Raw genomic sequence first — 22,728 nt, 5'->3', positions numbered from 1 at the left:
TGCATGTGTGTACGTGAGAGAAGCAGTGGAAGTCTGTGAATATGTAGGTTCACCCTCTGCTTCTGGTCCCCATGGTAATTCAATCTGTGTTTCAGCACATAGAGTGCCTGGCCACAGCCGCCTGTTCCAGGTTTCTCTGTCTAATCACTGGCAAGGGCAAAGCTGCCAGAAACTAGATTCAGTAACCGGCTTCCAAATTTTGGCCAGAGGTTGTCAGGACAAAGAAGAGAAAACTGCCAACTATGTCTCCTCCATACAGTCTGTGTCTTTTAATGATGTAAGAAAACCTCAAGAGACGAAAATGAACCTTCCCCTCTGCCCAGCCCCAGTGATTGCCCTCACCCGAAATCCTCACAATTAGGGGCTTGTATCTCAAATGGTCCTGTAGGATAAAGCTGCACATGTTGTCTAAGGCAGAAACATCGTCAAACATGCAAAAGCCAACAACGCTGCATGAGACAGGGTTTATGACATACTGTGGTGTGTTGGCTTTTTCTGCCTCTCCAGCAGCTGACCTGCTCCTGAGCACTAGAGATGGTGTCGTGGTTTAAACAGATTATAACAGGCCTGGTGTCAGGCCAAAGCATGAACAAAGGTAGAAAGCTCATCTCCATTGCCAAGGAAGGGAACAAACTCACATCTGCAGAGATCAAATACCCCAGAATAGATCCCTCAACATTATTTGCATTTCTACAGACTTAATGAAAATTAGAAGCTGTGTGGGCAGGGACACAAATGGGTGTCATCACCGAGGACTCCACTGCTGTGTATTCTGCAGAGTGAGCACCAGGCTGCCAACCACACCACCCCTTGCACCACAGTATCATACACACAATGGTGCAGTCTTTAGCGACAGCTTTAAGGAGCAGAAAGGACTCAAGCACCCATGAAAACAGATTTCATTCACTCCACTTTCATGGAACAATTCGGTTTCCTCAGCCAATTGCAGTGTCCATGAACTCTCTGTAGGCAGCTGTAGCAGAGGGTAACTTTTTCCCTGCGATATCAGAATTTCCATGGAAAGAGGTGCTGGGTTACAGCTCTTGTGATAGTGGCAAAGGGAGGGGGAATTGAGACCAAGGGCTGAGAAAAGAGGAACCCTGAAAGGCTGCGGTGGCAAACACTGACGACGAATAAAGGACTGACCCCTGGCTCTGGTCATTTGTGATAGAAAGTGCAACTCCATAAGGGTGGTCCTTCACAAAATAAAATTATGATTAAGTATCCTCATCTCCCGGGTCAACCAAATGACCAGGTTTCAGAGGGATTGTAACATAGGAAATAAGACTAAAAATCATTGATCATCACTTTGATACAAACAACTTTCTAAGTACGTTTGTTTATTTCTTCTCAAATAAATTTTCTCCCTAAGCTTTACAGGTTTGTTTCCCCCTACAGCCACCATCAGAACTGTGTTTTCAAAAGCAGCAACAAACAGGTAGGATTTCACCCTTCCTGACTGTCCTACTGACCTGTGCAAACTGCCTAAAGCTTTCCTTGAGGGCACAAATATAGAGAGGATTCACAGATATCATGAATTTTGTACTAGAGATCTGACGCTTGGAGAGGTCCACAGTTCTCCTCTCTGGGGGACAGGCTGCTTCATCTAAGACACTACAATTTCATGTTTGCCTGTGTGCTATGATGGTGGGCAAAAACACCCAGATAGATCAGATTAAATGCTATGTTCTTCTCACGCCCCAGCTACAGATCTCGAAACTATGAAACACTGCCTGCCCTAGATCACACATCCAGCCAACTTGTAAGAGAAACCTATGAATCCTCATTATCACTGCTAACTGCCAGGTTTACCCCTTCCCACTGCCCTGAAACATCAAATGCACATCCCTTTGTGCCATCCTTAGCAACAGATCACTGCATCCACCTACAAGTAATGGAAGAGGCCTAACACAGAGACCGTGAGCAGTGCTTCTCTACCATGGCAGAATCAGCACTGTCCTTCACCTTAGCACTATCGAGGAGGTGGTTCCAGACAAGCTGTCATGGCTGGGGACAGTGACAGCATTTAACTGAAGCAAGAAGCTGCTCTGAGTGCTGCAGCTGGGAAACATCCTGGCTATGAGAGGTTCGCATTGAGGCTTTACCTCTCCTGCAACATGGATGCTCAGAGTCTCTTTCAGTGATTTGTTAATTGGGAGGAATTTTCACCTGTGGCAGTCCCAGTAAACCCTAGGTTGGATTCTCCTGAACGCAGCGGACTGCCAAGAGGCTGGTTTTGCCTTCAGGTTGCTCTCTCCCAGTGCTGCAGAGGGAAGGAGCCTTTCCCAGGACAGCAGGAAACTCGGCAAAAAATAACCACCTTCCGCTTGGCTCCCTTTCTGCTGCTGCCTAAGTGGCTGCGTTGTGTGCAAGCAGTGAGAGGCTTCTGCTGCTTGCTCCCTAATGAGGCAAATCGATTAATTACGGCCCTTCCCCGAGGAGGGGAGGCCGGGACGTGCCGGTGCTGCCGGTTACCCTCTGCTGGGGCCGCCGCTGGCTTCCTCCTCCCGGGGACACGGGGCTGGATCCTGCCCCAACCCTGCCGTCAGATCCCTCCCGGGGTCCCCAGCCCGCGGGGAAAGCCAGGGCCGTATCCCCGAGAACTCCAGAACGAGGAACCCCAGGCTCATGGGATGGTTTTATCTTGTAAAGCATTTACGTGCTGGCTGGGGAAGCATCCAGAGCCTCCCGCACCAGCACAGGGTTGGAACAAACCCTACGCGACATGTCCCACGGCCCCTCAAGTGTCCCTGTGGATCTCGGTGGGCGGTCAGCACAGCAAGATTAATGCATTCCTATACGGGGTTATCTCCACGTGAAAGGGCAACGCCTGCACCAGCGCGATGCCAGCAAACTCGTGCTCCTGAGCTGGTCACAAGTGGCGGGGAGGAAGAACTGCTGGCAGCTGTTCGGCAGGAATGCGATTCCATGGATATTTCTGAGTGCCTGGATGAGTTGTGGGGGTTTTGTACCCCACTTTGAGATAGCCAGTGCGGACTAGTGACAGTGACAAGGTGTCTGGCCGGAAGGACAGTCTTTCCACTGCAGCACGAGAGCACTTACGTGTCAGTGTGAAGCTCAGGCTCTGTACACACTACCGTTTTTTCCTCTCTTCTGTCCTCAAAGCTGCCAGATGGAAAGGGACAGCTTAAACCGCTTCTGAGAGCTGCTGAATTTTAATCAGGTAGAGGAGGACAATGCGTGGCAGGCAAACTGTTGCCATCCCCCGGCTCATTGAATAGTATACAGAACGAAAAGTGAGGATGCACCCACGCAGTGCACCTCTGTGGAGGACTGCATTATTACATTTGCGCACGGCTTGCCCTCCTGTGTTAGGATGGGAGTATCCTGATGAGTTCAGTTGTTCTTTAAAGTGTGAGTAGGAAAGAAATAAAACTAATGTACTAGCTGTAGCTTGCAGATGTAAACAGAACAATAAATGACTCCACTAATCTATGCACACACAACAGAGAAAGCCCCATTAAAAGAAGCCATTAGTTATTCCCTCTGCAGGGTCTGGTACTGGGCAGGCTTTTGGTTCTGCCCTCCCTTTTGCCAGCAGTGCGATGAATGAGAGACTCGGATCCCGGTGGAAATCCAGGATGATTCCACTAAACTCTATTCTGTATTTGCACCTAGTGCTAACTACGCCACCGGAGCCACAGCCTGGCAGGTATCCTCTGAGGAAGCTGAGAGCCTCCCGAGGACGGAGGCCCCGAACCACCGAGCCGCATGTCCCGAAGCCCCCTTCCCCATAGACAGCAGCCGTGCAGCGGAGCCGGACCGACCGGACTGTGCTGCGCCAGCACCCGGAGCGACACGCACCCTGTCGAACTACAATTCCCAAGATGCATCACGAAACCAGCTCGGCCACCCTTGCGCCGCATTGTGGGTGTGCGGTCGCGGTGCACCTTGGGATTTGTATTTCCCTGAGCCATAGAGCCTGCGCTCGGCTGCCCTATGGCCTATACCGCCACCTCCTCGGGAGGACTCGCCTCCCCTTGATGCAGCGCGCGAGCATTACGCAGAACTTAGCGCGCCGCAGGCGACGGTCGCAGTACCGCGGGCCGCAGCCGCTGGCGGGCCCCGGGCGCAGGCCGTGGGCCATGTCCGAGAGCGCCGGCTCCGGCGGGGCCGCCCCGGGCGGGGGAGGCGGCGGAGCGGGTAGCGGAGGGGGAGCGGGAGGCGCGGCCTCCGGCTCAGGGCCCGGCGCCACCGACCCGGCCTCGCTGCCGCCCGGCGACGCGCAGCTCATCGCCATCATCGTGGAGCAGCTCAAGAGCCGCGGCCTTTTCGACGGGTTCCGCAGGGACTGCCTGGCCGACGTGGACACAAAGGTACCGCGGCCGAGCCGGGCGGGCCTGCCGGCCCCCGGGGAGCCCTGCGTGTCTCCTCCCTGGGCGGCGCCCCTGGAACCCGGCTCCTGTTGGCCGAGGGAGCACCGCGTCCCTTCCCTTCCCCTCTGCCCACGGTGCCCCGCCCCCGGGACGGCGGGCAGGAGGTGCGGGGCGGTGGGGCTGCACCCCCGCGCCAGGGTCTGTGCCCGTTAGGCCTCTATGGAGCGGCTCCTGGCTTGAGGTGGTAGCAGCACCCCAGAGGTGAAACAGAGCAGAGCACAGGCTCAGACTTCATTTGCTAGCCCAGTCCTCGTTAGGAAAATGGTTTGCCATAAGAACACCGCTCCTCTTGAGCATAATTCCCACATTTGCAAAACATGTAACTTTTCTCTCGCGATGTTCTCAGGCTATTGTTTTAAACTAATTTCTTCCTCAGTCGCAACACGAACTCCTGAGCAGTTCTTGGCAGCATTGAAGTTCGTGACTTCTGTGTCAAAAGTGAACACGGGTGTTTTGCTTTCCAAAACTTTCAGTTATCATTTTAGGCCACCCCAGCAACCATTGCAAAGCCATTCCTGAAGCTGTCAGGTCACCTGCATAGAGAAGCCATAACTGAGAGCAGCTTTGCCAGGATAATTATACATTGCCCGGGGCAGATACTGCATTTCTGTTACCAACCCTTTCATTCATCATCCCATATGCATCTCAAGTTCTGAAATACAAATGTTGCCACTTTATTGACCCTTGCTGGCACAGCACCAGGTTCCTATGTATTTATATAGGTTTGTTAGTTCATTTCCTGTTCAGTGGAATTAAGTCTCCACTGATAGAACTCGCATAATTCTGATCACCTTTGTTAGTATCACAGAAACAAATAATCAAGTTCTTTGTTAGTGACAGTATTACTCGGCCAGTTTCCTGGAATTCTGTGGTGGAGCATTTCCAGACAACAAGAGCTCTGCTGTAACAATTCCTGTCTGCACAGGCAGTTTGCATTTCACCAAGTAATACTACAAGTAGAGAAAATTTTAAAGGCAATCTGTGCAGCTATTTGAATTATTATGATAGCACACTGACTGTTCTTTGCAGTTACCAGTTGTGTTCTTAGGTACAACAAGGTTACCTTTGTTCAGAATGTGAAAGGACGGAGAATACAGACAACAGAACAGTAGTATAGATGACAAAAGATGTATTATGAAGGACTCTGGCAGGGGATTATTTTGAGATAATTTAGCTGTTAAACCGGCCTGTTTCTTATTTTTTAGCCAGCCTATCAAAATTTGAGGCAGAAAGTAGACAACTTTGTATCGACCCACCTGGACAAACAAGAATGGAATCCAGCAATGAACAAAAACCAGTTACGAAATGGGCTAAGGCAGAGTGTGATTCAGTAAGTAAGCAAGCAACATTCTGTAAAATAATGATGCTGTTTCATAAATAATGTCTAAATATCTAAGTCAAATAAGACTGTACAGATTAAAGTTTTTCACAGCACTTTCTCTCCTGCTCTCACAAATTTCATTGTAATTGTGGGTGCAGCCTTAAGTCTCATTAAAATGCTTATAGTACTGCTTTATCCAAAGTTTGTATGTTGATGAGTTAAGTAACATGGTGAAATACTTGTATTAGCTATCTAGCCAAGTTATTACTGCAAATAGCCATGACTGTGCCTGCTGGCGAAACTGTACCCACCTGAATGACCTTTATCTTCAGAAAAGAGCCTATATCACCTAAAGAAAAAATGCTAAAGGTGTGAAAGCTTGTTGAGGTAGACTCTGACCACTAGCAGGCAGCAATCGCACTGGGCTAGGCTGATTTCATGCAGCAGAGAGTAGCTTTTGTACAGCTATTCAAGATGTTACATCTCCAGCATTACAGGAAAGCCAGCTTAAACTATGCTGCTTAGAGACTTAAGGTTATTATCTCCTGGTACTAATTCACTGCAGCCTGAAGTAGGAGCCTTAGCTTGTTTAACTAAAAATCATAGATAAAAGCTTTATAGTAAAAGTTGTGCATAGAGGGGCAGTAGGGAACTTGATAATGGCATTTATGCTTATAAGGAAATGCTATTAGGTTGTCTCACACACAGAAGGAACCATATTTCAGAGTACTTGATGGAATCTGTAAATCACTATTAGTTTGTTTAATCTGTAAGTAGAGATGGGAGTGTCCACTGGAAGTACAGAATTTACTGTCTTTACTTGGAGTCCTTGAGACATGTTTGTCACTAAATGCTTCCTCTTATTTCATATTACCCTACCACTACAATGAAGTGGACAACTGAAAAATGTTAAATCAGGGAGCCTGTAATGGGAAGAGTGTAGCGTGCTCCCTTTAAGTAGGCTATAGGCAGACAGTATTAGGGAGTTTAGAGGATCCCTGTCACTCCTGTAGTTGCACGACTGAGTGCTGAGGGTATCCAGATATGTATGTCTTTTGTTGCGTGCATATATATAGGTGTGCTGTTACTTGGAGGTGACATGATGTGCCGTGACCCTGTACCCACTCACTCACAGCATTCATGGCCTTATTAGTCTTGTGGCTCCTTTTCTAAGCACCAGGCAACATCTCCATTTCCTGTCCCCTGCTCCCTTGCAGACATGACTTAAGCCTGCTAGGCAGCCTGTGCCCCACAATCCAAGAGTCTGACGCAGCCCCTGAAGTAATAAGTCACTTCAGTTACTAGTTTTCAGTTCCAGAAACTTTTCTGTGTGCTACATGTGCTTGTTTTTATAATTAATACCCATCTGTCTAGACTAACAGTTATAAGGAATGAGTGACAGCAGTGTTATTAGGGGGCAGGCCTTTTCTCCCTCCAGACAGCCAAAAAAAACCACTGTGCTTTCACCTGCCCTCCTCCTCAGAATAGCTTATTTCCCTTGTTTGTGCCAAAATATGTTTGTTTGCTTTCATGTTGACCTCATTTCTACATGAGCCCTATTAAAGTGGCTCTTGTCCAGCGTGCCATTTGAGTACCTGGGGAACCAGATGTCAGTTGTTAATTCTGTAGGGAGAAGTCAGAGGGGGTTGGGTGGAAAATAGGTGCTTGAAACAGTCCCCTGTTAAGGATCTACTGAGTGGGCTGCAGTTCTCACCATGTTAATGCTAATTGCAGTTGACTGGAGGGCTCTGGAGAATTACTGGAGGAGTTTGGGGAGAAGTTTTTCACAGCAGCTGAATGACTCCTTTGTCTTTGTTCAAGGTCAGGAATGCTGGAAGCTGGAGTGGACAGAATTATTTCTCAGGTGGTGGATCCAAAACTAAACCACATCTTCAGGCCCCAGATAGAGAGGGCAATTCATGAATTTTTGGCTGCACAAAAGAAAGAGGAAAGTGTGCCAGCTCCTCCTCCAGAGCCTGAGAACAAGGATCCTCCTGCTCCATCTCAGGATGCCTCCTAAAGGTCTTGTATCCCTGCATTTACTACTCATGTCTTTCATGTCCCTTGTCTCTGTAGTTTGCAAAATGCAAGATAAAGAAGATGTCCTCCCTGTCAAACCAGGAAAAATACAACACTTTAATCATCAGCATGTTGTCAATGTCACAGTCATTCTGAGCTGCTTCCACTGAAGCGTCTGCTAAAAATAGATTAGGACTGAAGATGTAGGTATGATGTAAAACAGCTATCAAGGAACACTGGACTCTTCTAGTGCCAGTTTTGGATCAGGCCAACAGGCCATTTATTCCAGTAAAAGCATATCCAGCAGTAATTGACATGGAATTGGCTGGATAACTTTTAGAACAATATCAAATGGATTAAAAATTTATATCCTTTACTGAAATACAGCTGAAAGTAGAGGTGACAAGTTATTGTGCTTTAGCATTGAAAGTTTTAGAACATATACTGGAATGTTGAATTGGCAGTGACCAAAACATTCATTGCTGGACTAAGGGTAATATCTCTGGAAGTGAATAACTGTTCATTCCAAGCTGACTGATTTAAATGGATCAACCTATGTCTTTCCAGATGCCTTCGTTGAAAACAGGTTCATTGTGGCTTTTGTGATAAAAATAACTCAAGGGGCCTCAGGGGGCTATAATTGCTACTCTGTCTTAACACAAATGACTATGCACCCATCTCTGATAAGGTCCTGTATCATAATGTTGATTTGAGGCCTACGTACGTATTACTGAGGAACCACTGTCTTGATGGAAAATTACAATCCGCAGCTTTGCTGGAGAATGTAAAATCATGCTGCATGAAAGGAAGTTAATTGTGAATAGTTATCTGTGACTTGCAGCCTTAGTACCTTGAACCTTTTCTGGTTCAAATAGTTTGAAGTCCATTATAACCTACAGCTAAGTGCAGCTGTTAATTAATATATTCTAATTTATTCTCTATTCAATGCATTTACTTGTGAAGGTACCATCCTCTAAACTCTTTTTTCTTGCAGTGAGTTCCCGTTACTAAGCAGCTGCCGTTGCAAAATGCGTGTCCTGTTAGATTGGCAATGGATTACTTGTTCCATTTGGTGCAGGAATGCTGTCTGCCAAAGATGAATAACCTTTATCAGGCCTGTGAGAAGGCACTGAAATCAGTGAAATTCAGATGCACTTGGAGTTCTGCATGTGGAGGGACAAAGTGTGAAGATACTTTTGTTATTAACTGCAGTACAGAGAGCAGCATGTATTCTTGTTAATCATGCCTTCAGGCAAGGGTGTGGGAAGAGAAAGGGAGTTGGCTCGTGTCTGAAGAGGGTTGGGAAGTGGTTTGAGATGATATTAGACTTGGGAGCGGGAAGAAAGATGTTTTGGGGTGGGGTAGTCTCTTGGACACCAAGTAACAGCTGTCAGATTTGCTTTGATATAAGCCAGATAAGAGGAAGCGTTGTACACCTCTGCTGCATAGCGCAGCATTGAGTAGTAGGTGCCAAGTTGGGTGCAACTCATTGCACTGCCTGCTTTAGGAAAGACATTTCCTGTTTGAAACTGGAAAGAACACTTCAGGATCAATTATGTAAATAATTTCTGTTGCATTGCAGGGAAATGTTTACAGTTGGCTATGACTATAGCTGATTTAATTCTTATTTCCCAGGTAACTGGGGGGGAGCAAAGGGCACCAGGGTAGGTGATCAGTTTGAAACCTCTCTTTCAACTTGAAAGACTTTTCTTTCCTGTGAAATTTCTCAGGTGCCTAGTGGAAACTGTCCTATGCTTTCAGCTTGAATGCATGCAGTGTCCTCTGGATGACAGTCAAATAGAGAATGTGATCAAGTATTCTGCCAGCAAATGTCCATACCTTTTCCAATAAAAGACTTCAAAACCCATCTCTGACTCCTAGCTTTTCTAGAGTGGTTTTTGCTTTTGCTTTTGGTTTTTATTCTCAAGGAAAAACTAAAGAAGTCCAAGAGTCCTGACTGCTGGAAGCCTAATGAAAATGTGGCCTTACACAGCTCATAGATGAATCCACATCTGAAATATTGGGGTTATTAGTAGAAGTTATTATGAAAATTACTGTCCAGATAAGGTGTCTTTCAAAAAATACAAGTATCAAAGAAATGAACTGACCTTACCTCACATCATTAATGATCTATATATCTTCAGTAAGTTCAATCTTGTGCTAGCGATGGTGAAAGCATGTTCAGCCTTGTGAAAACAAAAGACTTCTGGCAATAGGCTACAGCTATTCCTTTTCTTTTTTCTGTTCTGACAGCAGTCTTTTAAGAAACTAATATCTGCTTCTGTCATTGAATAACACAGCAATGTCTGAATCCTTGCTATTGATGGGTTACATACCTTAGCTGTGGCCTTACCCATAGACCTTGTAAGCAAACAGATGCAATTCCTGCTACACTCTGCTTCCTTTCAAACCAGGTAATTTGTAGGGAAGACTGATGCTGTGGTTCAATTCAGTAGCTAACTTGTTTTGCTTAGTACCTCGTCTCAACACAGTTACATGCAGAAATGGAGATGAGAACACCTGGTACTTTAAACCCTTCACAAGAGAGCTCTCAGAACTTCACTGCAGTAAGACTGTACTCTGCACAGTGCCGTGTAGTCCTGCTGACGCATGATTTTTCCATCAATATTTTTATCCCATTCCTGTCAAAATAAGAACTTAAATGCCTGTACTTTTCAGTAATGTACTGGCTATAACCTTCCTGATATAGTTTGAAAAGCTCTGTATTGGGATAATCTTGGCTTGACTCTTTTTTTCATAGTCTGTGTTCCTGCTATAAGAGGGGTATGTGAGGAAAAGGCTCTCAACTGCATGTTGATTTGGTGGTTAAAGAGTGCTCTCCAAATCAGTAGTAGGTATTTTCCCTTAGAGCCTTAAGGGCAGCTCTTGGCAGGAAAAGATCTGTCTTTTACCTCCTGGTAGCTTGTCTCGACCACTGTTTTGAAACTGAGCCATTTATGCAGTAGGGAAAAAAGAAGTTCCAAGAGTCTAGAAAGAGCAAGCGAAAAGGGTTCTGAGAACAAATTCTGCATTACAGCAGCAGTACTTAGGGAGCAGGGACAGCAGCTTTAAAAAGTAGCAAGTAGAGCTTGATTTGCTGTAGTGAAGAGGGAGTCTGAACCTGTGTGTCCTGCCTCTGAGAACTGCTTATTAAAGCAGATGAGTGAAGGAGAAAAGATTCAGTCACTGTAGTTAAGAGGTTTTTCTGTTGTTCTCTCTCTAAATGTGAGGCTGTGTTAAAACTGAACTAAACAGTAATGCTGTGCCACTGCTGTGTGTGTGTAGGGCCGTGCCTTTGTTGGTCTCAGCCTATGCACAGTGCATGACTGCAGTGACTATGGGAACTTCCAGATCAGAACTGAGGCACCTAATGATATTAGACAGCCAATCTGCATTTGGGATCATAGTCTTTGATGTTCGGGCTCTGAAGTTCTTGGTTTGGATCAGAGCCTTGGAAGTAACAAGCTTTGGGAGCATGCCTTACATCTAACGGGACAGTGAAAAAAGCCATGAAGTCCTTATGATGAAGAAACAGCAGGTAGTGCCCTTTGATTATATACAAATGTTCCTGGCAACTGACAGAAACAGGATTCCAGCCTTAAATGGTACTAGAGACATCTTTATACCAGAACGAACAAGATTGTACCTACTGTAGAATTCAAATTGTTCATTTGTGTAGTAGGATGTTGGACTAAAGTTAGCATATCAGTCAGTTTACATCCCTACACTGGATATGGTAAATAGAGTCTGAAGAGCCTTGTGAGGCAGACAGGTCTAAGACACTTGAGTAATTCAAAAAGCAATTAGTTGCCTTTGTGGAGCTGAAGGGGCAGGGCAGTATATTAGAAGAGTGAGCCTGAGTGGATCAAATGGGCCTTCCCTTTGATCTTAAGAGTCCTTCTCACATTGAAATTGGCTGTTCCTGTTTCCTGGACAGTCATATAGTACCTTGAATTGGCTTTCTCAGATGAATAGGTTCATGCTTTTTATAAGTTTCAAGAGACTGCAGCATTTCTTCATCAGATACAGTATTAATGTGAAGGAGCTGTAAAGATTCTCTGCCTCCTTGGCTTTGCCTGTCCCAGTCCTGTGCATTTGCTTCTGCCCAGTCACAAGAGACCAGCTGCAGTTTAAAGAAGGCATTCAGGAAGTTTGAGTTGCATTCTTGGAAAACCAGCCTTGCATGAGCATGGCTGCTCTGCCCTATGGAAATGCCAGAGTGCAGACCCTCAGGAGCCAGCCTAGCTCAGTAGGTAGATACTAGACTAGGAACTAGGAGGTACAAGTTCTCTGCAGAGTCCTGCTGGTCCACAGCCACATCTGTGGCTAGTTGTTTTACCTGTTTGCTTGCCTGTAAAAGGAAGCCAACTTCACCCTCCTACGTAAGTCCTGGAGTGGGAAGGGAGTAAGATGCTGTATTCAGGTCCAATATTATGAAAACAGAATGAAAGGAATGCACATGTCAATACACAGACCAGTAAGGTGCGATTTACCATACAAATTTTAAGGATTAGATACTACAGCTGAAGTCCCATAGAATAATCTTGAAATTCACATCTTGCTGGCCAGACTAGCGCTTTTAATTATGCCATTTAGTGTTTGATTGACTCCAGAACTGGAAGCAAGACGGACTGAATCCAGTTTCATCATTAGCCCTACGAAGGGGGAAAAATGCCCACCCAAACCCACAAACCTACCCAGAAGGATTGTGTTACCATGTCAATCATCCTGGCACTTATCAATCACAACCAAGGGGCGTATAAGGTAATGCGTCAAATTCTAGCTGTTGCTTGGCTATAAAAGGAATTATCCCACATTCCATATGATTAAAATACAGTAATGCAAAAAAAAACACTCTGATCTTAAGTTGGGGGGAAGAATAAGGAAGAGCAGGGTACCCCTACATCTATGTAGCTCTTCTGTGACAACTCCAGAGATGCTTTTTCCAGTTTTACCTGACACAGATTATCAACAGAGCAATTCAAGCCCAACCAGTTCCCTGCCCTCATCAGCTATTTAAGTGAGTAGTATCTAGTCCATTGGTAAGTCAGACACTGACTCAAGCAGACTTCACTAAAAGAAGTAGAATCAGAATTGCCATTATATATTTAGCTTCTGTCTAAACCAGCCCATATTTTCCAGCAGCAGTTCCAATGTTTATAACCACCTCCCTTCTTAAAAGTAGCATGGTGTCTCCTTCTGGTAGAGGTGAACCCAACCCAAGTCTCCAGATCCATCCCTGAATAGCTGAAAGCAGGTTTGTTAGATCAGACCTCTGTAACTAAACACCTAAATTCAAGTGTATCTGGTGAAGGAGGACAGCCAAATGAGAAAGAGTAACATGTTAGATCACTCATCTTTGCTGCCTTCACTCAGTGGTACATAGGCCTTACTCATCCCTCAAGTACTGCCACATCATGGAAATGCAGTTCCAAGTTCAAAATTTATTACAGAATTTGGAACCAGACCAGTTTTGAATCTTGACACCAGATGAGTGAGTGACACATTCCCAGATTTCCAGCCTTCAGGTCAGGCAACAAAACCCCTCTCCAGGAAAGGGGAATAATCCTGACCAATTGAAGGCAAGTCCAAACCACAACTCTGAATCTTTGGCACAGAGAAGTATCAAACTTGGCCCCTGTCAGGGTAGCGGGTCAAAACAACCCCTGCCCCAGATACCAAGCTGGTCATTGCCAAAGTAGTCTGAACCCATGCTGGAAACAACATAGAGGCTTTGAACCCAAACCACATCCAGCTCCACTTCCTCTCCTGGTTTTAGGACAAGCATGACTGGTTTTAATGAGGCACAGCCAATATACCAGGAAGAGAGGGCTCTGAATATATCATTTTGATCTTGGCCAAAGGAAGGGGCACAAGGAGAGTTAGAAACCATACTTGGAATATTTAATGAACCATTTTACTCTCTTTTCACCACATCAGTAGGAAGAGAAAGAGCAGCACCCACGGTCTCAAGGCTGCTCATATGCCACCTGCTTCAAGAGCACCACTACTCTGGGACCTTGGGCATCCCTGGTTACCAGCCAAGTTTTCTAACAGCACCTTCTTTTTCAGCACACGAGGTATAGCTACAGTCTCTGATGACCAGAATCCTATTCTCCAGCTTTTTGCCAACTGGAGACCAGTTCAAACTCAGAAGGGACTGGAGCAGTTTAACTTTTTCACAGATATTTTCCTGTTTATACTGTAGTGAAAAATACATTTTATCAGGTTTCTTAGAGAGGTCAGCTGAACTCCTTGTGAGCAGTCAGGGTTCCCCATGTCCACACCACCAAAGCTCACAAGTGCAGGTACTCCCTGCTCCCTTTTCTCCCTACCAAAAAGCTTCTGTAGCGTAGCCATTCTGAATCTGGCCATAAGAGGGAGATAAACTCTTACTTCATTTCTCAGTCTTGATGCCTCCTTACAAAACCTGAGCAGATACAGGACTCCAAAGCCTTTGCTGACTCCAGAATGAATCAACTCTGCAAGGCGTGGAGGCAGCTCTCACAAAGCGTTTCCATGAACTCTGACTGTACTTGTCTAAAGCAAATCACACAACAGGTATTGTAGCTTCGCAAGTGGTTTAATAGTCAGAAACAAATATCAATTGCGATTAGGGAAAGCCTGGGGAGAAAAGTGAACAGCCCAAGTGATCATGGACTAGAACACAGATTTAGTGTATGAAACTGTAAATTCTGACCTGCCTAAATCAGTAACTCACTGATCTGGTCCAGCATGAACAAGGTTGAGGCTATAACAGTAGTAGCAGTGCCTGAGGGTGCAGATGGTAGTGCCACGAGATGGTATCAGAATCATAGCTTCAGCTCTTGCATTTTTGTGATTCAAGTGCTGAGCCCACATCAGTGCCAAGTCAGCCTCGGAAACATGACTGGGCAGTAACCAGCCCAGCAGTAACTGCCCTTGTCTAGACACCATCAGAAGCCATGGCACAGAGAAATGTGCTACCTCAGCCCTCAGACTGGGAGCTGCCTCCACCAGAAATTCCTTCCAGCACTGGACCAAGCCCAGGAAAAGGCACCACAGCAAAATGCAACAAGTCCAACCCACCCGTACGGGTTAAAGTACTGCGAGGACCTCATGTCTCACTGACTGTATCGTGCTGACTCTCATCTGAGGAAATCAGTGCCTTGTGCACTGGTAACAGAAGCCTGTCCACTTAGAAAAGAAAATCCCCAAACCAGGTCTTGGCCCTACAAAGAATTCACATAAGGACAGATGGCTGCAGTTTACTTTGCAGAGTTGTGACCTTTGGGAAGTCCGAACAACTTTGTACAGTAAATGCATCCATTTTGGAAGGGATTTGTAACAGAAGTAGAAAGCCATGATATCTGTGAGTTTCATATTCCATTGCAACTCTGCAAAAGGGAGATAAAACAATCCTGCTTCAGAGAGCACTCACAAAATTTCACATTTTCAACAAGGGGGCAGCACAACTGCAGCAAAAAAGAAAACCCAGCCATAACTCTTCCTCCACAGCACTCCCTGTGAGGCACCAGCACATTAATCACCCCCTTCCATACCCTCATGTAACAGCATTCACCTCTACCAGCTCCTCCTGCTAAGACTTACTCCTCCAGGCAGTTATCTTCAACTTCTACCATCAAAACACAGCAAAACAGAGACTGCCTCAGCCAAGAGAACCAGGCTCAGGTCACCAACACCAGCCTGAGCTCCCCACCCTCCATTCAGTGGTTTCTCCAGCTAGCAAAAACCATGTTACAAATGCAAGACTTTGCAAAAAGCACCCTACCACCATAGGAAACCCAAATAAAGTCCAATTCAACCCTACCTTGCTCTGGAGAGCCATCTGCTTCACTCCCCAGACATTGGCACCCACTGTGCTCCCCATCTGTCTGCTGCAGGGATTCTGCTAAGCAATTGATCTCACCTTCACCCAGGGCACACCTGAGCCATTACCTTCCCTTCCCACTCCACCCCAAACACCTCCCAGAGTAAAAGCCACCCTGCTTCACCTGCAAAAAGGGCAACCAGCTATCTCCAACCCTTCCTCAACTTCCACTTCCTTCAGGGGAGCCTGGACTTCGCCATAATCTGCTGCAAAAGCCCCTTTTTCCTGAAATGGCATGAAAAAGTGGAATTTGTCACCAGCTGGCTGCGTGGGTTATACCTGACGGTTCCATGTTGCCACTGGCTTGGGCACACAGAATTGGCAGGTCCCCAGGGCTGATACTGCTCCCCAAAATATCCCACCCCTTTCCTCCAGGGATGTCATGGAGGTACAAGGAGTGGGGGTGTCCAGCAGCCACCCTCTGTGGTTATTATGGGGGCAGATTTCTTTTCCCTTTTTAAACAGGGCCAAGCCCAGCATCGTTTCTCTGGGGTACTGGGAGAGTACCAGAGGGGACATGGCTCCATCTTGAAGGGCTTTACATCAGCCTTCCCAGCCGCCACCAGAGAGCCACAGGGGTCCAGCAGACACCCGCTCCAGCGTGCCCAGGGCTGGGGGGGCAGTACCGCCACCGCTGACATGCACGGCCCGGGGTACCGCGGCTGTCGGGTGGGATTTGGCAGCCACAGGGTTTATGTGCTGGCCCTCGGGTAGTGGGTTTGCAAAGCTTCCCCTTTGCAGGCTGCCCTCTGCAAGGGGCAGGGCAAACAGGTGAGAAAGGGTTTTAGGGAAAATACATGATTCAAAACATGATGGTTTGGGGGAGGTTTGTTTTGTTGGAGGAACATAAAATCACTGTTTTCCAAATCAAAACCAAACTCCATCCCCAAGATGCTGCTATTTTGTCATTTGGCACCATCCTCTCACCACAGGGCTGAAACAGGGTTGGTTGCCTCAGGGCACAGCTATCCCAAAAGCTGCAGTGCTTTTTAGGTGAGAAGTAAAACATTTATCTGGGTAAGAGACTTGCTGACTCTCAAATCAAATTTTCTCACAAGTCATGTGTTTTGGCAAGCCAGTCTCCTCTGCAGAACAAAGTGGAGGCTTGGTGGGTAAAGCTCACCCTGGTCCCTTTGGTCAAGCCAGTTTTTAATAGGTTTTGTTTCAATGCAGGCTTTACTGTCAGGGTTTCATGGAACCACTGGGGCTGGCACGCAGACCCTGGGGGGGATCACACATCCCTACCAAAGCCTCACTGCCCTGCAGAGCTGTCTGAAGTAAGCTGTAGTGGGAATTTGTGCATGAAAACTGAGGAGGGAGAATGGAGTTCTGCCACGTGGTGGAAGAACCATCTCCATGCCATGGTATCCTTAGGGACAAGGACTGTCAAGTCTGCACCACTACAGAGAGCACATGGAAGCCTATATGAAGGCCCTGAAAGCACCTGTATAAAGAGGCAACTGATTTCTTGGCCAATACTGCAGACACAAGAAATTCAGGGAAACATGCACTTGAGTATGTTTTCAATTAAGTATTAGGTCCCTCTGCAGACTATCAGTCCCCAGTGAGCAGCCATTTGAGACAAGACTTATCCCAAAGTCAGGGAAATCTTCCAATCTCATAATAAAGAAACGTGGCCCTGTAGCATTTCCTGAGCCAGATTATTCCAAGTCTAAGGAAAAATCTGGGGTTTGCTTTGATTATCAGTCATCTCACCATTAGAAACATTTGTGAGATGATTAGCTGCCTTAATCATTAGTCTTAACCAGGACAGATGAAAACCTGCCAGTCTGTCCCTCTCAAGCTCAGCTCCTTCTGTTATGCCTAGAAGAAAAACCTGTTCCAGCCAGAAGAACAGCTTTACTCTGGAGACTTGAGGATCTCGAAGAGAGCAGCTCTGAGAAGCAGTAGGACAGATGACAGAGCTGCCTTTATGGCTTTGAATCTAGCTGTGATGAATAATTTGTATTTTTTGCAGATGTAATATGTATGTCATCCCGTACCTCTGCGAGAGCTTTCTACTTGACTGCAGAGAGTGAAATCAAAAGCATACTAATGAAACTGGGCTGAAGTGAAGGCAGAGCTCAGATACCAGCCTGCAGGACACCGAGTCACTGCGAGTTACTGGAAAGTGATCAATGGAGAATACTCCCAGCCAAACCAGCAGTTCAGACTTCTGCAAGCATTAACCCAGGGCAGTTGCAATGTGAAAGCCCATCCAAGAGAAATAAAGGCATGGAAATAATGTTCTTGGGGATGGGAAAAGGGATCCAAAAGAAACAAGTTTACAAGATACTGGCTCATAATAGTAATTAAATCACTCTCACTGAAAAGCAGCTAAGTGATACATAGCAAGGAATTGCTCAAAATCCCAGGACTTTAATCAGAAATAACTGGAGAGGCTTTTACCAGTTTCATTGGAGGGAATTGAGCCTGAATAGGCACAGAGACCCCTAAACAAGGTTCTTGAGAAAAAAGGTTGAGGAATATGAGGAGGAGGAGACTGAGAATGGGAAGATTGAAATTGCCTGTGCTGCAGCAGCACCTTGCCTGTGACCAGTCTGTTCACATCCTGCACTTTCCACCAGCATTTGTCTCCCTCTGCAAAATAACACATATTAATACTGCTGACACCGTAGCATCATGAAGATCTGACTTTTATTTCTACGAAAATCAGAGGCAAGCTAAGCAGCAATGAAGTCTCAGAAGGTCTCAAAAGTTCTAGAAATTCGGAGTATTTTATTAGCTGAACTAGCAATTCTGCAGTAAAAATAGCTTTGGGTTTTGCTGTTCAATCTTACTTTTCCACATTACTTTGAGCTTTCAAGATGTTAAAGAGTTCAGCCTGCAATGCGCTTCGGGCTGCAGGCAGAGAATAAGTTTGTAAAACAGTACGTGCCAGTTCTGCAGAATATGGGAGTCCTTCCCATCAGCCACACTCTCTTATTTCTAGAAGAAGATGGTAATAAGCATAATAGAAGAAGAAAGTCTAACTAATGGGACTTTAAACAATCAGAAAGCAAATTATGACAGCAATTATGACAGCTCAGTACTTGGCAACACCTTCACCTTTCCCAGATGTCAGAGGATAAGCTATTTTTACTGAAAAAAAAAAAATGATAGAAATGGGGCTTATTTGGACATCTGCAGCAGAAATTGATTTACAGTGATTTGAGCTTTGAAAATGGGGTTTGGAGGCAACATTAGGCTTTGTTTTACTGGAAAAGGAGACCACGTCACATTCTTGGCTCAAGATCAGTCTCTTCACTGGAATGCCTGTAGGCCATGTTCAAGTATGTGCAATATTGGCTTTTTTCACTCTTTGGACCTAGCCATTTAACAGGCTTTAATTTCACTGTGGCATTGGGCAAGATGAGGGTGGCACTTTCTCTTTTGGGCACATCAGGGCTCCCATTTTTTTCAAGCTTTTCTCCTTGTTCTGTACAAACTATTCCCCAAACCACAACATTGCTTCCCTGTTTCCCTTCCATCCCAGCAGAGCCACATTTTTATCTGCCACCACTGTTCTTCCATTGGCAGTTGGTGAACACCAGCGCTAACCTAAGTCCAGACAGGTTTATTCATCCATCATTCCTGCTCGAGCCCTGTGCTCAGCCAGGGCTGAAACCTCTGCTCTCCCTGAGCATCTGCTGAGTGTACTGAGTCTGTTACGGCAGGAGCACATCAGCTCCATGTGGCAGAAGCACTTGATCCATTGTAATATTGAGTTTCATCAGGCAGGCTTCAGTTATGTGACCCGGAATATTTGACCTGATGTCAGAAGGGGCCTTGGGCTATTGAGGTATTTCCCCGGGGCACTCTGCCCTCTTTCTACCAATGGAATTTGATCCAGCAACAGGAAAGAGTGAGAATTTTCAGCTGTTCCTGTGAAACAGTCTGTGCTACATGTGCCTAATGTAAGGTGTCCCTCATCCACTTGCTTTCTCCTCTTTTCTTCTCTAGGTACTAATCCTGCACTAATTTCGACTAATAGCCACGTAAGATACTGTGATAAATTTAGTTCTTGCAAGCACAATGTACTTTTCCGTTTTCATAGCATCTTTTACAGCCAACACCCCACATGGGCTCCAGACTTGCAAGGTGCCAAACAGCTGATAACCCTGTTCACTGAAATCAAGGCTGTCTGAAGACATGCAGTATTCTGCAGAATCAGACTGCATTTGTGGAATTTGCTTCATCCTTCCCTGAAATCCAGACACCACTGGGACGAGAGAAGGGCAGGCATAAAACACAAATCATAATGATGTAAGAGGGATTGTGAACAAGAACTGGAATTAAGCATGGAATTAAAAGAGCATGGAATTAAAAGGGAAAAAAATACTAATTAAAAAAACCCAACCCAGCAATAGCCCAATACACATGAAATGTGGAGTCTTCATTGTTTTACAATGTTGGTACCTCAGTTGTACATGCCATTGGAAAAGCAGGGTCTTCCACAATAAACCATGGACAGTGTTAGCTCACAGACCTCACTAGCTAGCTCTAAGACTTGCTAATTTGGGCAGCGGATGGCTGGTAACCTCTCCTAAGCCATTTACTGCCACCACCAAGTGACATCGCTTCCTAGAGCAGCACGTTTTCCAGGGAAGACTCCTCCTGTGTAAGCACTGTTATGCCTGTGCCCCTTTAATATCGACTTCAGTGTGCTGTGAAGAACTACCTGTGAAACAGGGACATTATTGCTGATATCAAACTCACGGCAGTTGGGAATTGATCCCCCCACTCCCCTATCTGTTATCCTTGTGTTTTCTAATTCTGCTGACTACAAAAGGCCAAGTACAGAGCTCCACTGGCTTTAGGAGAGGCAACAAAATTTTTGTGTAGGAAAAAGCCTTTCAAGTTTATTTTCCTGCCATGTACTGTTTTCAAGCAGTGGGTTACTTTTAGTGACCAAAGGGTCTTGAAAATAAAGAAAGGTATTTGGGCATAGAGTTATTACTGCTGTTATCAGCATAGAAAAAAGGACTAGTCTTTTCAGGCTCCAGCAACTCAGAGGTGATAAACTCCCTCAGAGTTTCTGCAGACGCCAAAATAAGCCTGGCTTCTGCATGAAGCCACCCTTGAATGGCCTTTTGCCCCTAAATGACGCACGTTTCACAGACGTCTGGTCTACCTTCTCAGAGTCCACTGTGTAGGGACACAGCTTATTCAAAGTGGTAGTTACTGGACTGTAGATGTAGATGATCCAAACATTCACATGCTGCTGATGGAGAAGTGGAGTTTTTTTTGCCTTTGCAATGGTGTGGATGAGAGTGTCAGATAGCAATTGTTTGATCTAGCTCATTTGTCCACATGGCACCTAGAATCTGTGCTTCATTAGGCTAGAAGTGTACAAAAGTAAAACATCCTCAACACTAAGGATGGAGCCAGGATCTCCTCTGTTCTGATCCCAGCTCCAGCTGGGATGTCATGCTTGACTCGGGGTAACACTTTTAACCTCTCTGCACCCATTACCCCAATTTATAAAACAGGAAATGCATCAACAGCCTGCTCCCCAAATTGGCTTTGTGAGAATTAAGGTTCGAAGAATGTTTAGAAGATTAAATCCAGCCCCACACACACCCAAGAAAACATCACAGTTCCTTAAAACTGAATGGCACAATGGAGATAAGTACAGCAGCAGAGTCATTTGGAAAGTCCAGACAATGAGCACATCAATCATGGCTGCTTCCTAAGACAGACATACAAATAAATGCTAATGAAGTCATTTTTACAACACCCCAAACCAATGGAGGCTGCAGTACTTGAAAGCAGTAACAGCCGCAAGAACAGACTGTCCGTTAAAAAACAAAACAGAACATTGAAAAGCCAAAAAAAGAAAGCTACAGTTTGTGCATTTGAGAGCTCTGAGAAACATTGTACCTTTGAGACAAGCTTTTGTTCAAGTGAAGGCTTTTTTCTTTCAGCCCTCCCTTACTTTCTGCTTTATCATTCATGCTTTTCGCTTGCCATGTACCCAGATGCTACAAGAATGGGCAGACTGTGGGCCTAACTGAAGTCTACTGCCATCAAAAGGCTCCTATTGACTTTAACGGACATTTAACTAACCCTCTATAAATCACTGAAAGTCAGTGAGTAAACAGACAACCTCTTCTGAATAGTGGAGAGACTAACATAACGCCCCTGAAATTTAGTTCCTATATTAATTCCAACCCTGCATGCCTGGGGGCAAGCCTACATCTGTTTTTTCTCATAACCTTAATGGTAAGAGTATTTCAAAGAGGAGAAACAGTTTCTCCCCAAGCCAGGGGAGAACTTCTGTAACTGTGCCCCTGTTTGGGGAGTTATATCAACTTTGCTATATTTTCTGAGAGTCAAGAGCATCCCACAGCAGTGCCAACCAGCTGATCCGCAGATACTGATGTTAGACCACGTTCTGCACAACAGAGGGTATCTGGAAGCTGATGGGTGACTTTAGGAAGTTCATTTAAGGTCCATGACACACTGTCTGAATCCTGAACCCACTTCGTTAATGCAAGTAACTAATTGACCAGCTGGATCTCTGCAGTTGCTTGCAGAGCCTTTCCAGCATGCCGCTCGCTTATGCACTCGGACTCTTCGATGGAAACTTTTAGTGGCTGCATAAAGAGCAGCACTGACGCACACCTCATCTCCATGGGGTTGAAATGTGACTAAAGCTGTATCTTGTGATGCACACTGAGTGCCTATTTCACCATGTCATCTGCCTGAGGAGCCGCTGCCCTCCTGAAGTCACCCTGTGAGCAGGTTAGGACAACCATCTTTCACTCATCTGTTAACAGCTCCCAGCCAGTCACCAGTTCCTTCTGCACAAAGCAGCACTGGGCTGACAGGTTTGATGATCTGCAGATCATGTTCAGCCTTGACTCATAAGGCAGCTATCTCCAGGAAATTTTATATCATTGAAAAGGCAAAATGCTCAGCTCACTAATGGGACACACAACTGCTCCTGACCCCAGGGTATTCCCAAGTTATCATTTTTTATATATACTTGCAGCTAAAGCTTTTTTAAACAAAGTAAAAAACAAGTGAATGCTGAAAAATATATATCTCAAAGATCTTTTTTGAGGGGAAAAAAATCCCCAAAATGGCTTCATCAAAAAAAGTAAGGAACAAAGCTA

General features: G+C 45.6%; 1 protein-coding gene and 1 long non-coding RNA gene across 4 annotated transcripts in view; one reads left to right on the top strand and one right to left on the bottom strand.

Annotated features, from left to right (window-relative positions):
* The window catches only part of LOC136019804 (uncharacterized), a 207,053-nt gene that overhangs the window by 93,731 nt on the left and 90,594 nt on the right, over positions 1-22,728 (bottom strand). The window lies entirely within an intron of this gene.
* On the top strand, positions 3,990-9,604 carry BOD1 (biorientation of chromosomes in cell division 1). Its single transcript, XM_065690771.1, has 4 exons — positions 3,990-4,337; positions 5,603-5,727; positions 7,540-7,740; positions 8,732-9,604. Exons 1-3 carry the CDS (start codon positions 4,005-4,007, stop codon positions 7,736-7,738), a joined length of 657 nt encoding a protein of 218 aa, XP_065546843.1. The 5' UTR covers positions 3,990-4,004; the 3' UTR covers positions 7,739-7,740; positions 8,732-9,604.

This window comes from Lathamus discolor, chromosome 10, assembly GCF_037157495.1.
Source record: "Lathamus discolor isolate bLatDis1 chromosome 10, bLatDis1.hap1, whole genome shotgun sequence".
NCBI lineage: Eukaryota > Metazoa > Chordata > Aves > Psittaciformes > Psittacidae > Lathamus > Lathamus discolor.
Note: the sequence above shows the minus strand (reverse complement) of the source record. Positions and strands in the feature narration are given on the sequence as shown.

Bases quoted from the DNA above. Each gene is read 5' to 3' on its own strand.
- BOD1 (XM_065690771.1), top strand. From the start codon at position 4,005: ATGCAGCGCGCGAGCATTACGCAGAACTTAGCGCGCCGCAGGCGACGG. The intron at 4,338-5,602 runs GTACCGCGGCCG...CTTATTTTTTAG, and splicing joins TGGCCGACGTGGACACAAAG to CCAGCCTATCAAAATTTGAG. The intron at 5,728-7,539 runs GTAAGTAAGCAA...TCTTTGTTCAAG, and splicing joins CTAAGGCAGAGTGTGATTCA to GTCAGGAATGCTGGAAGCTG.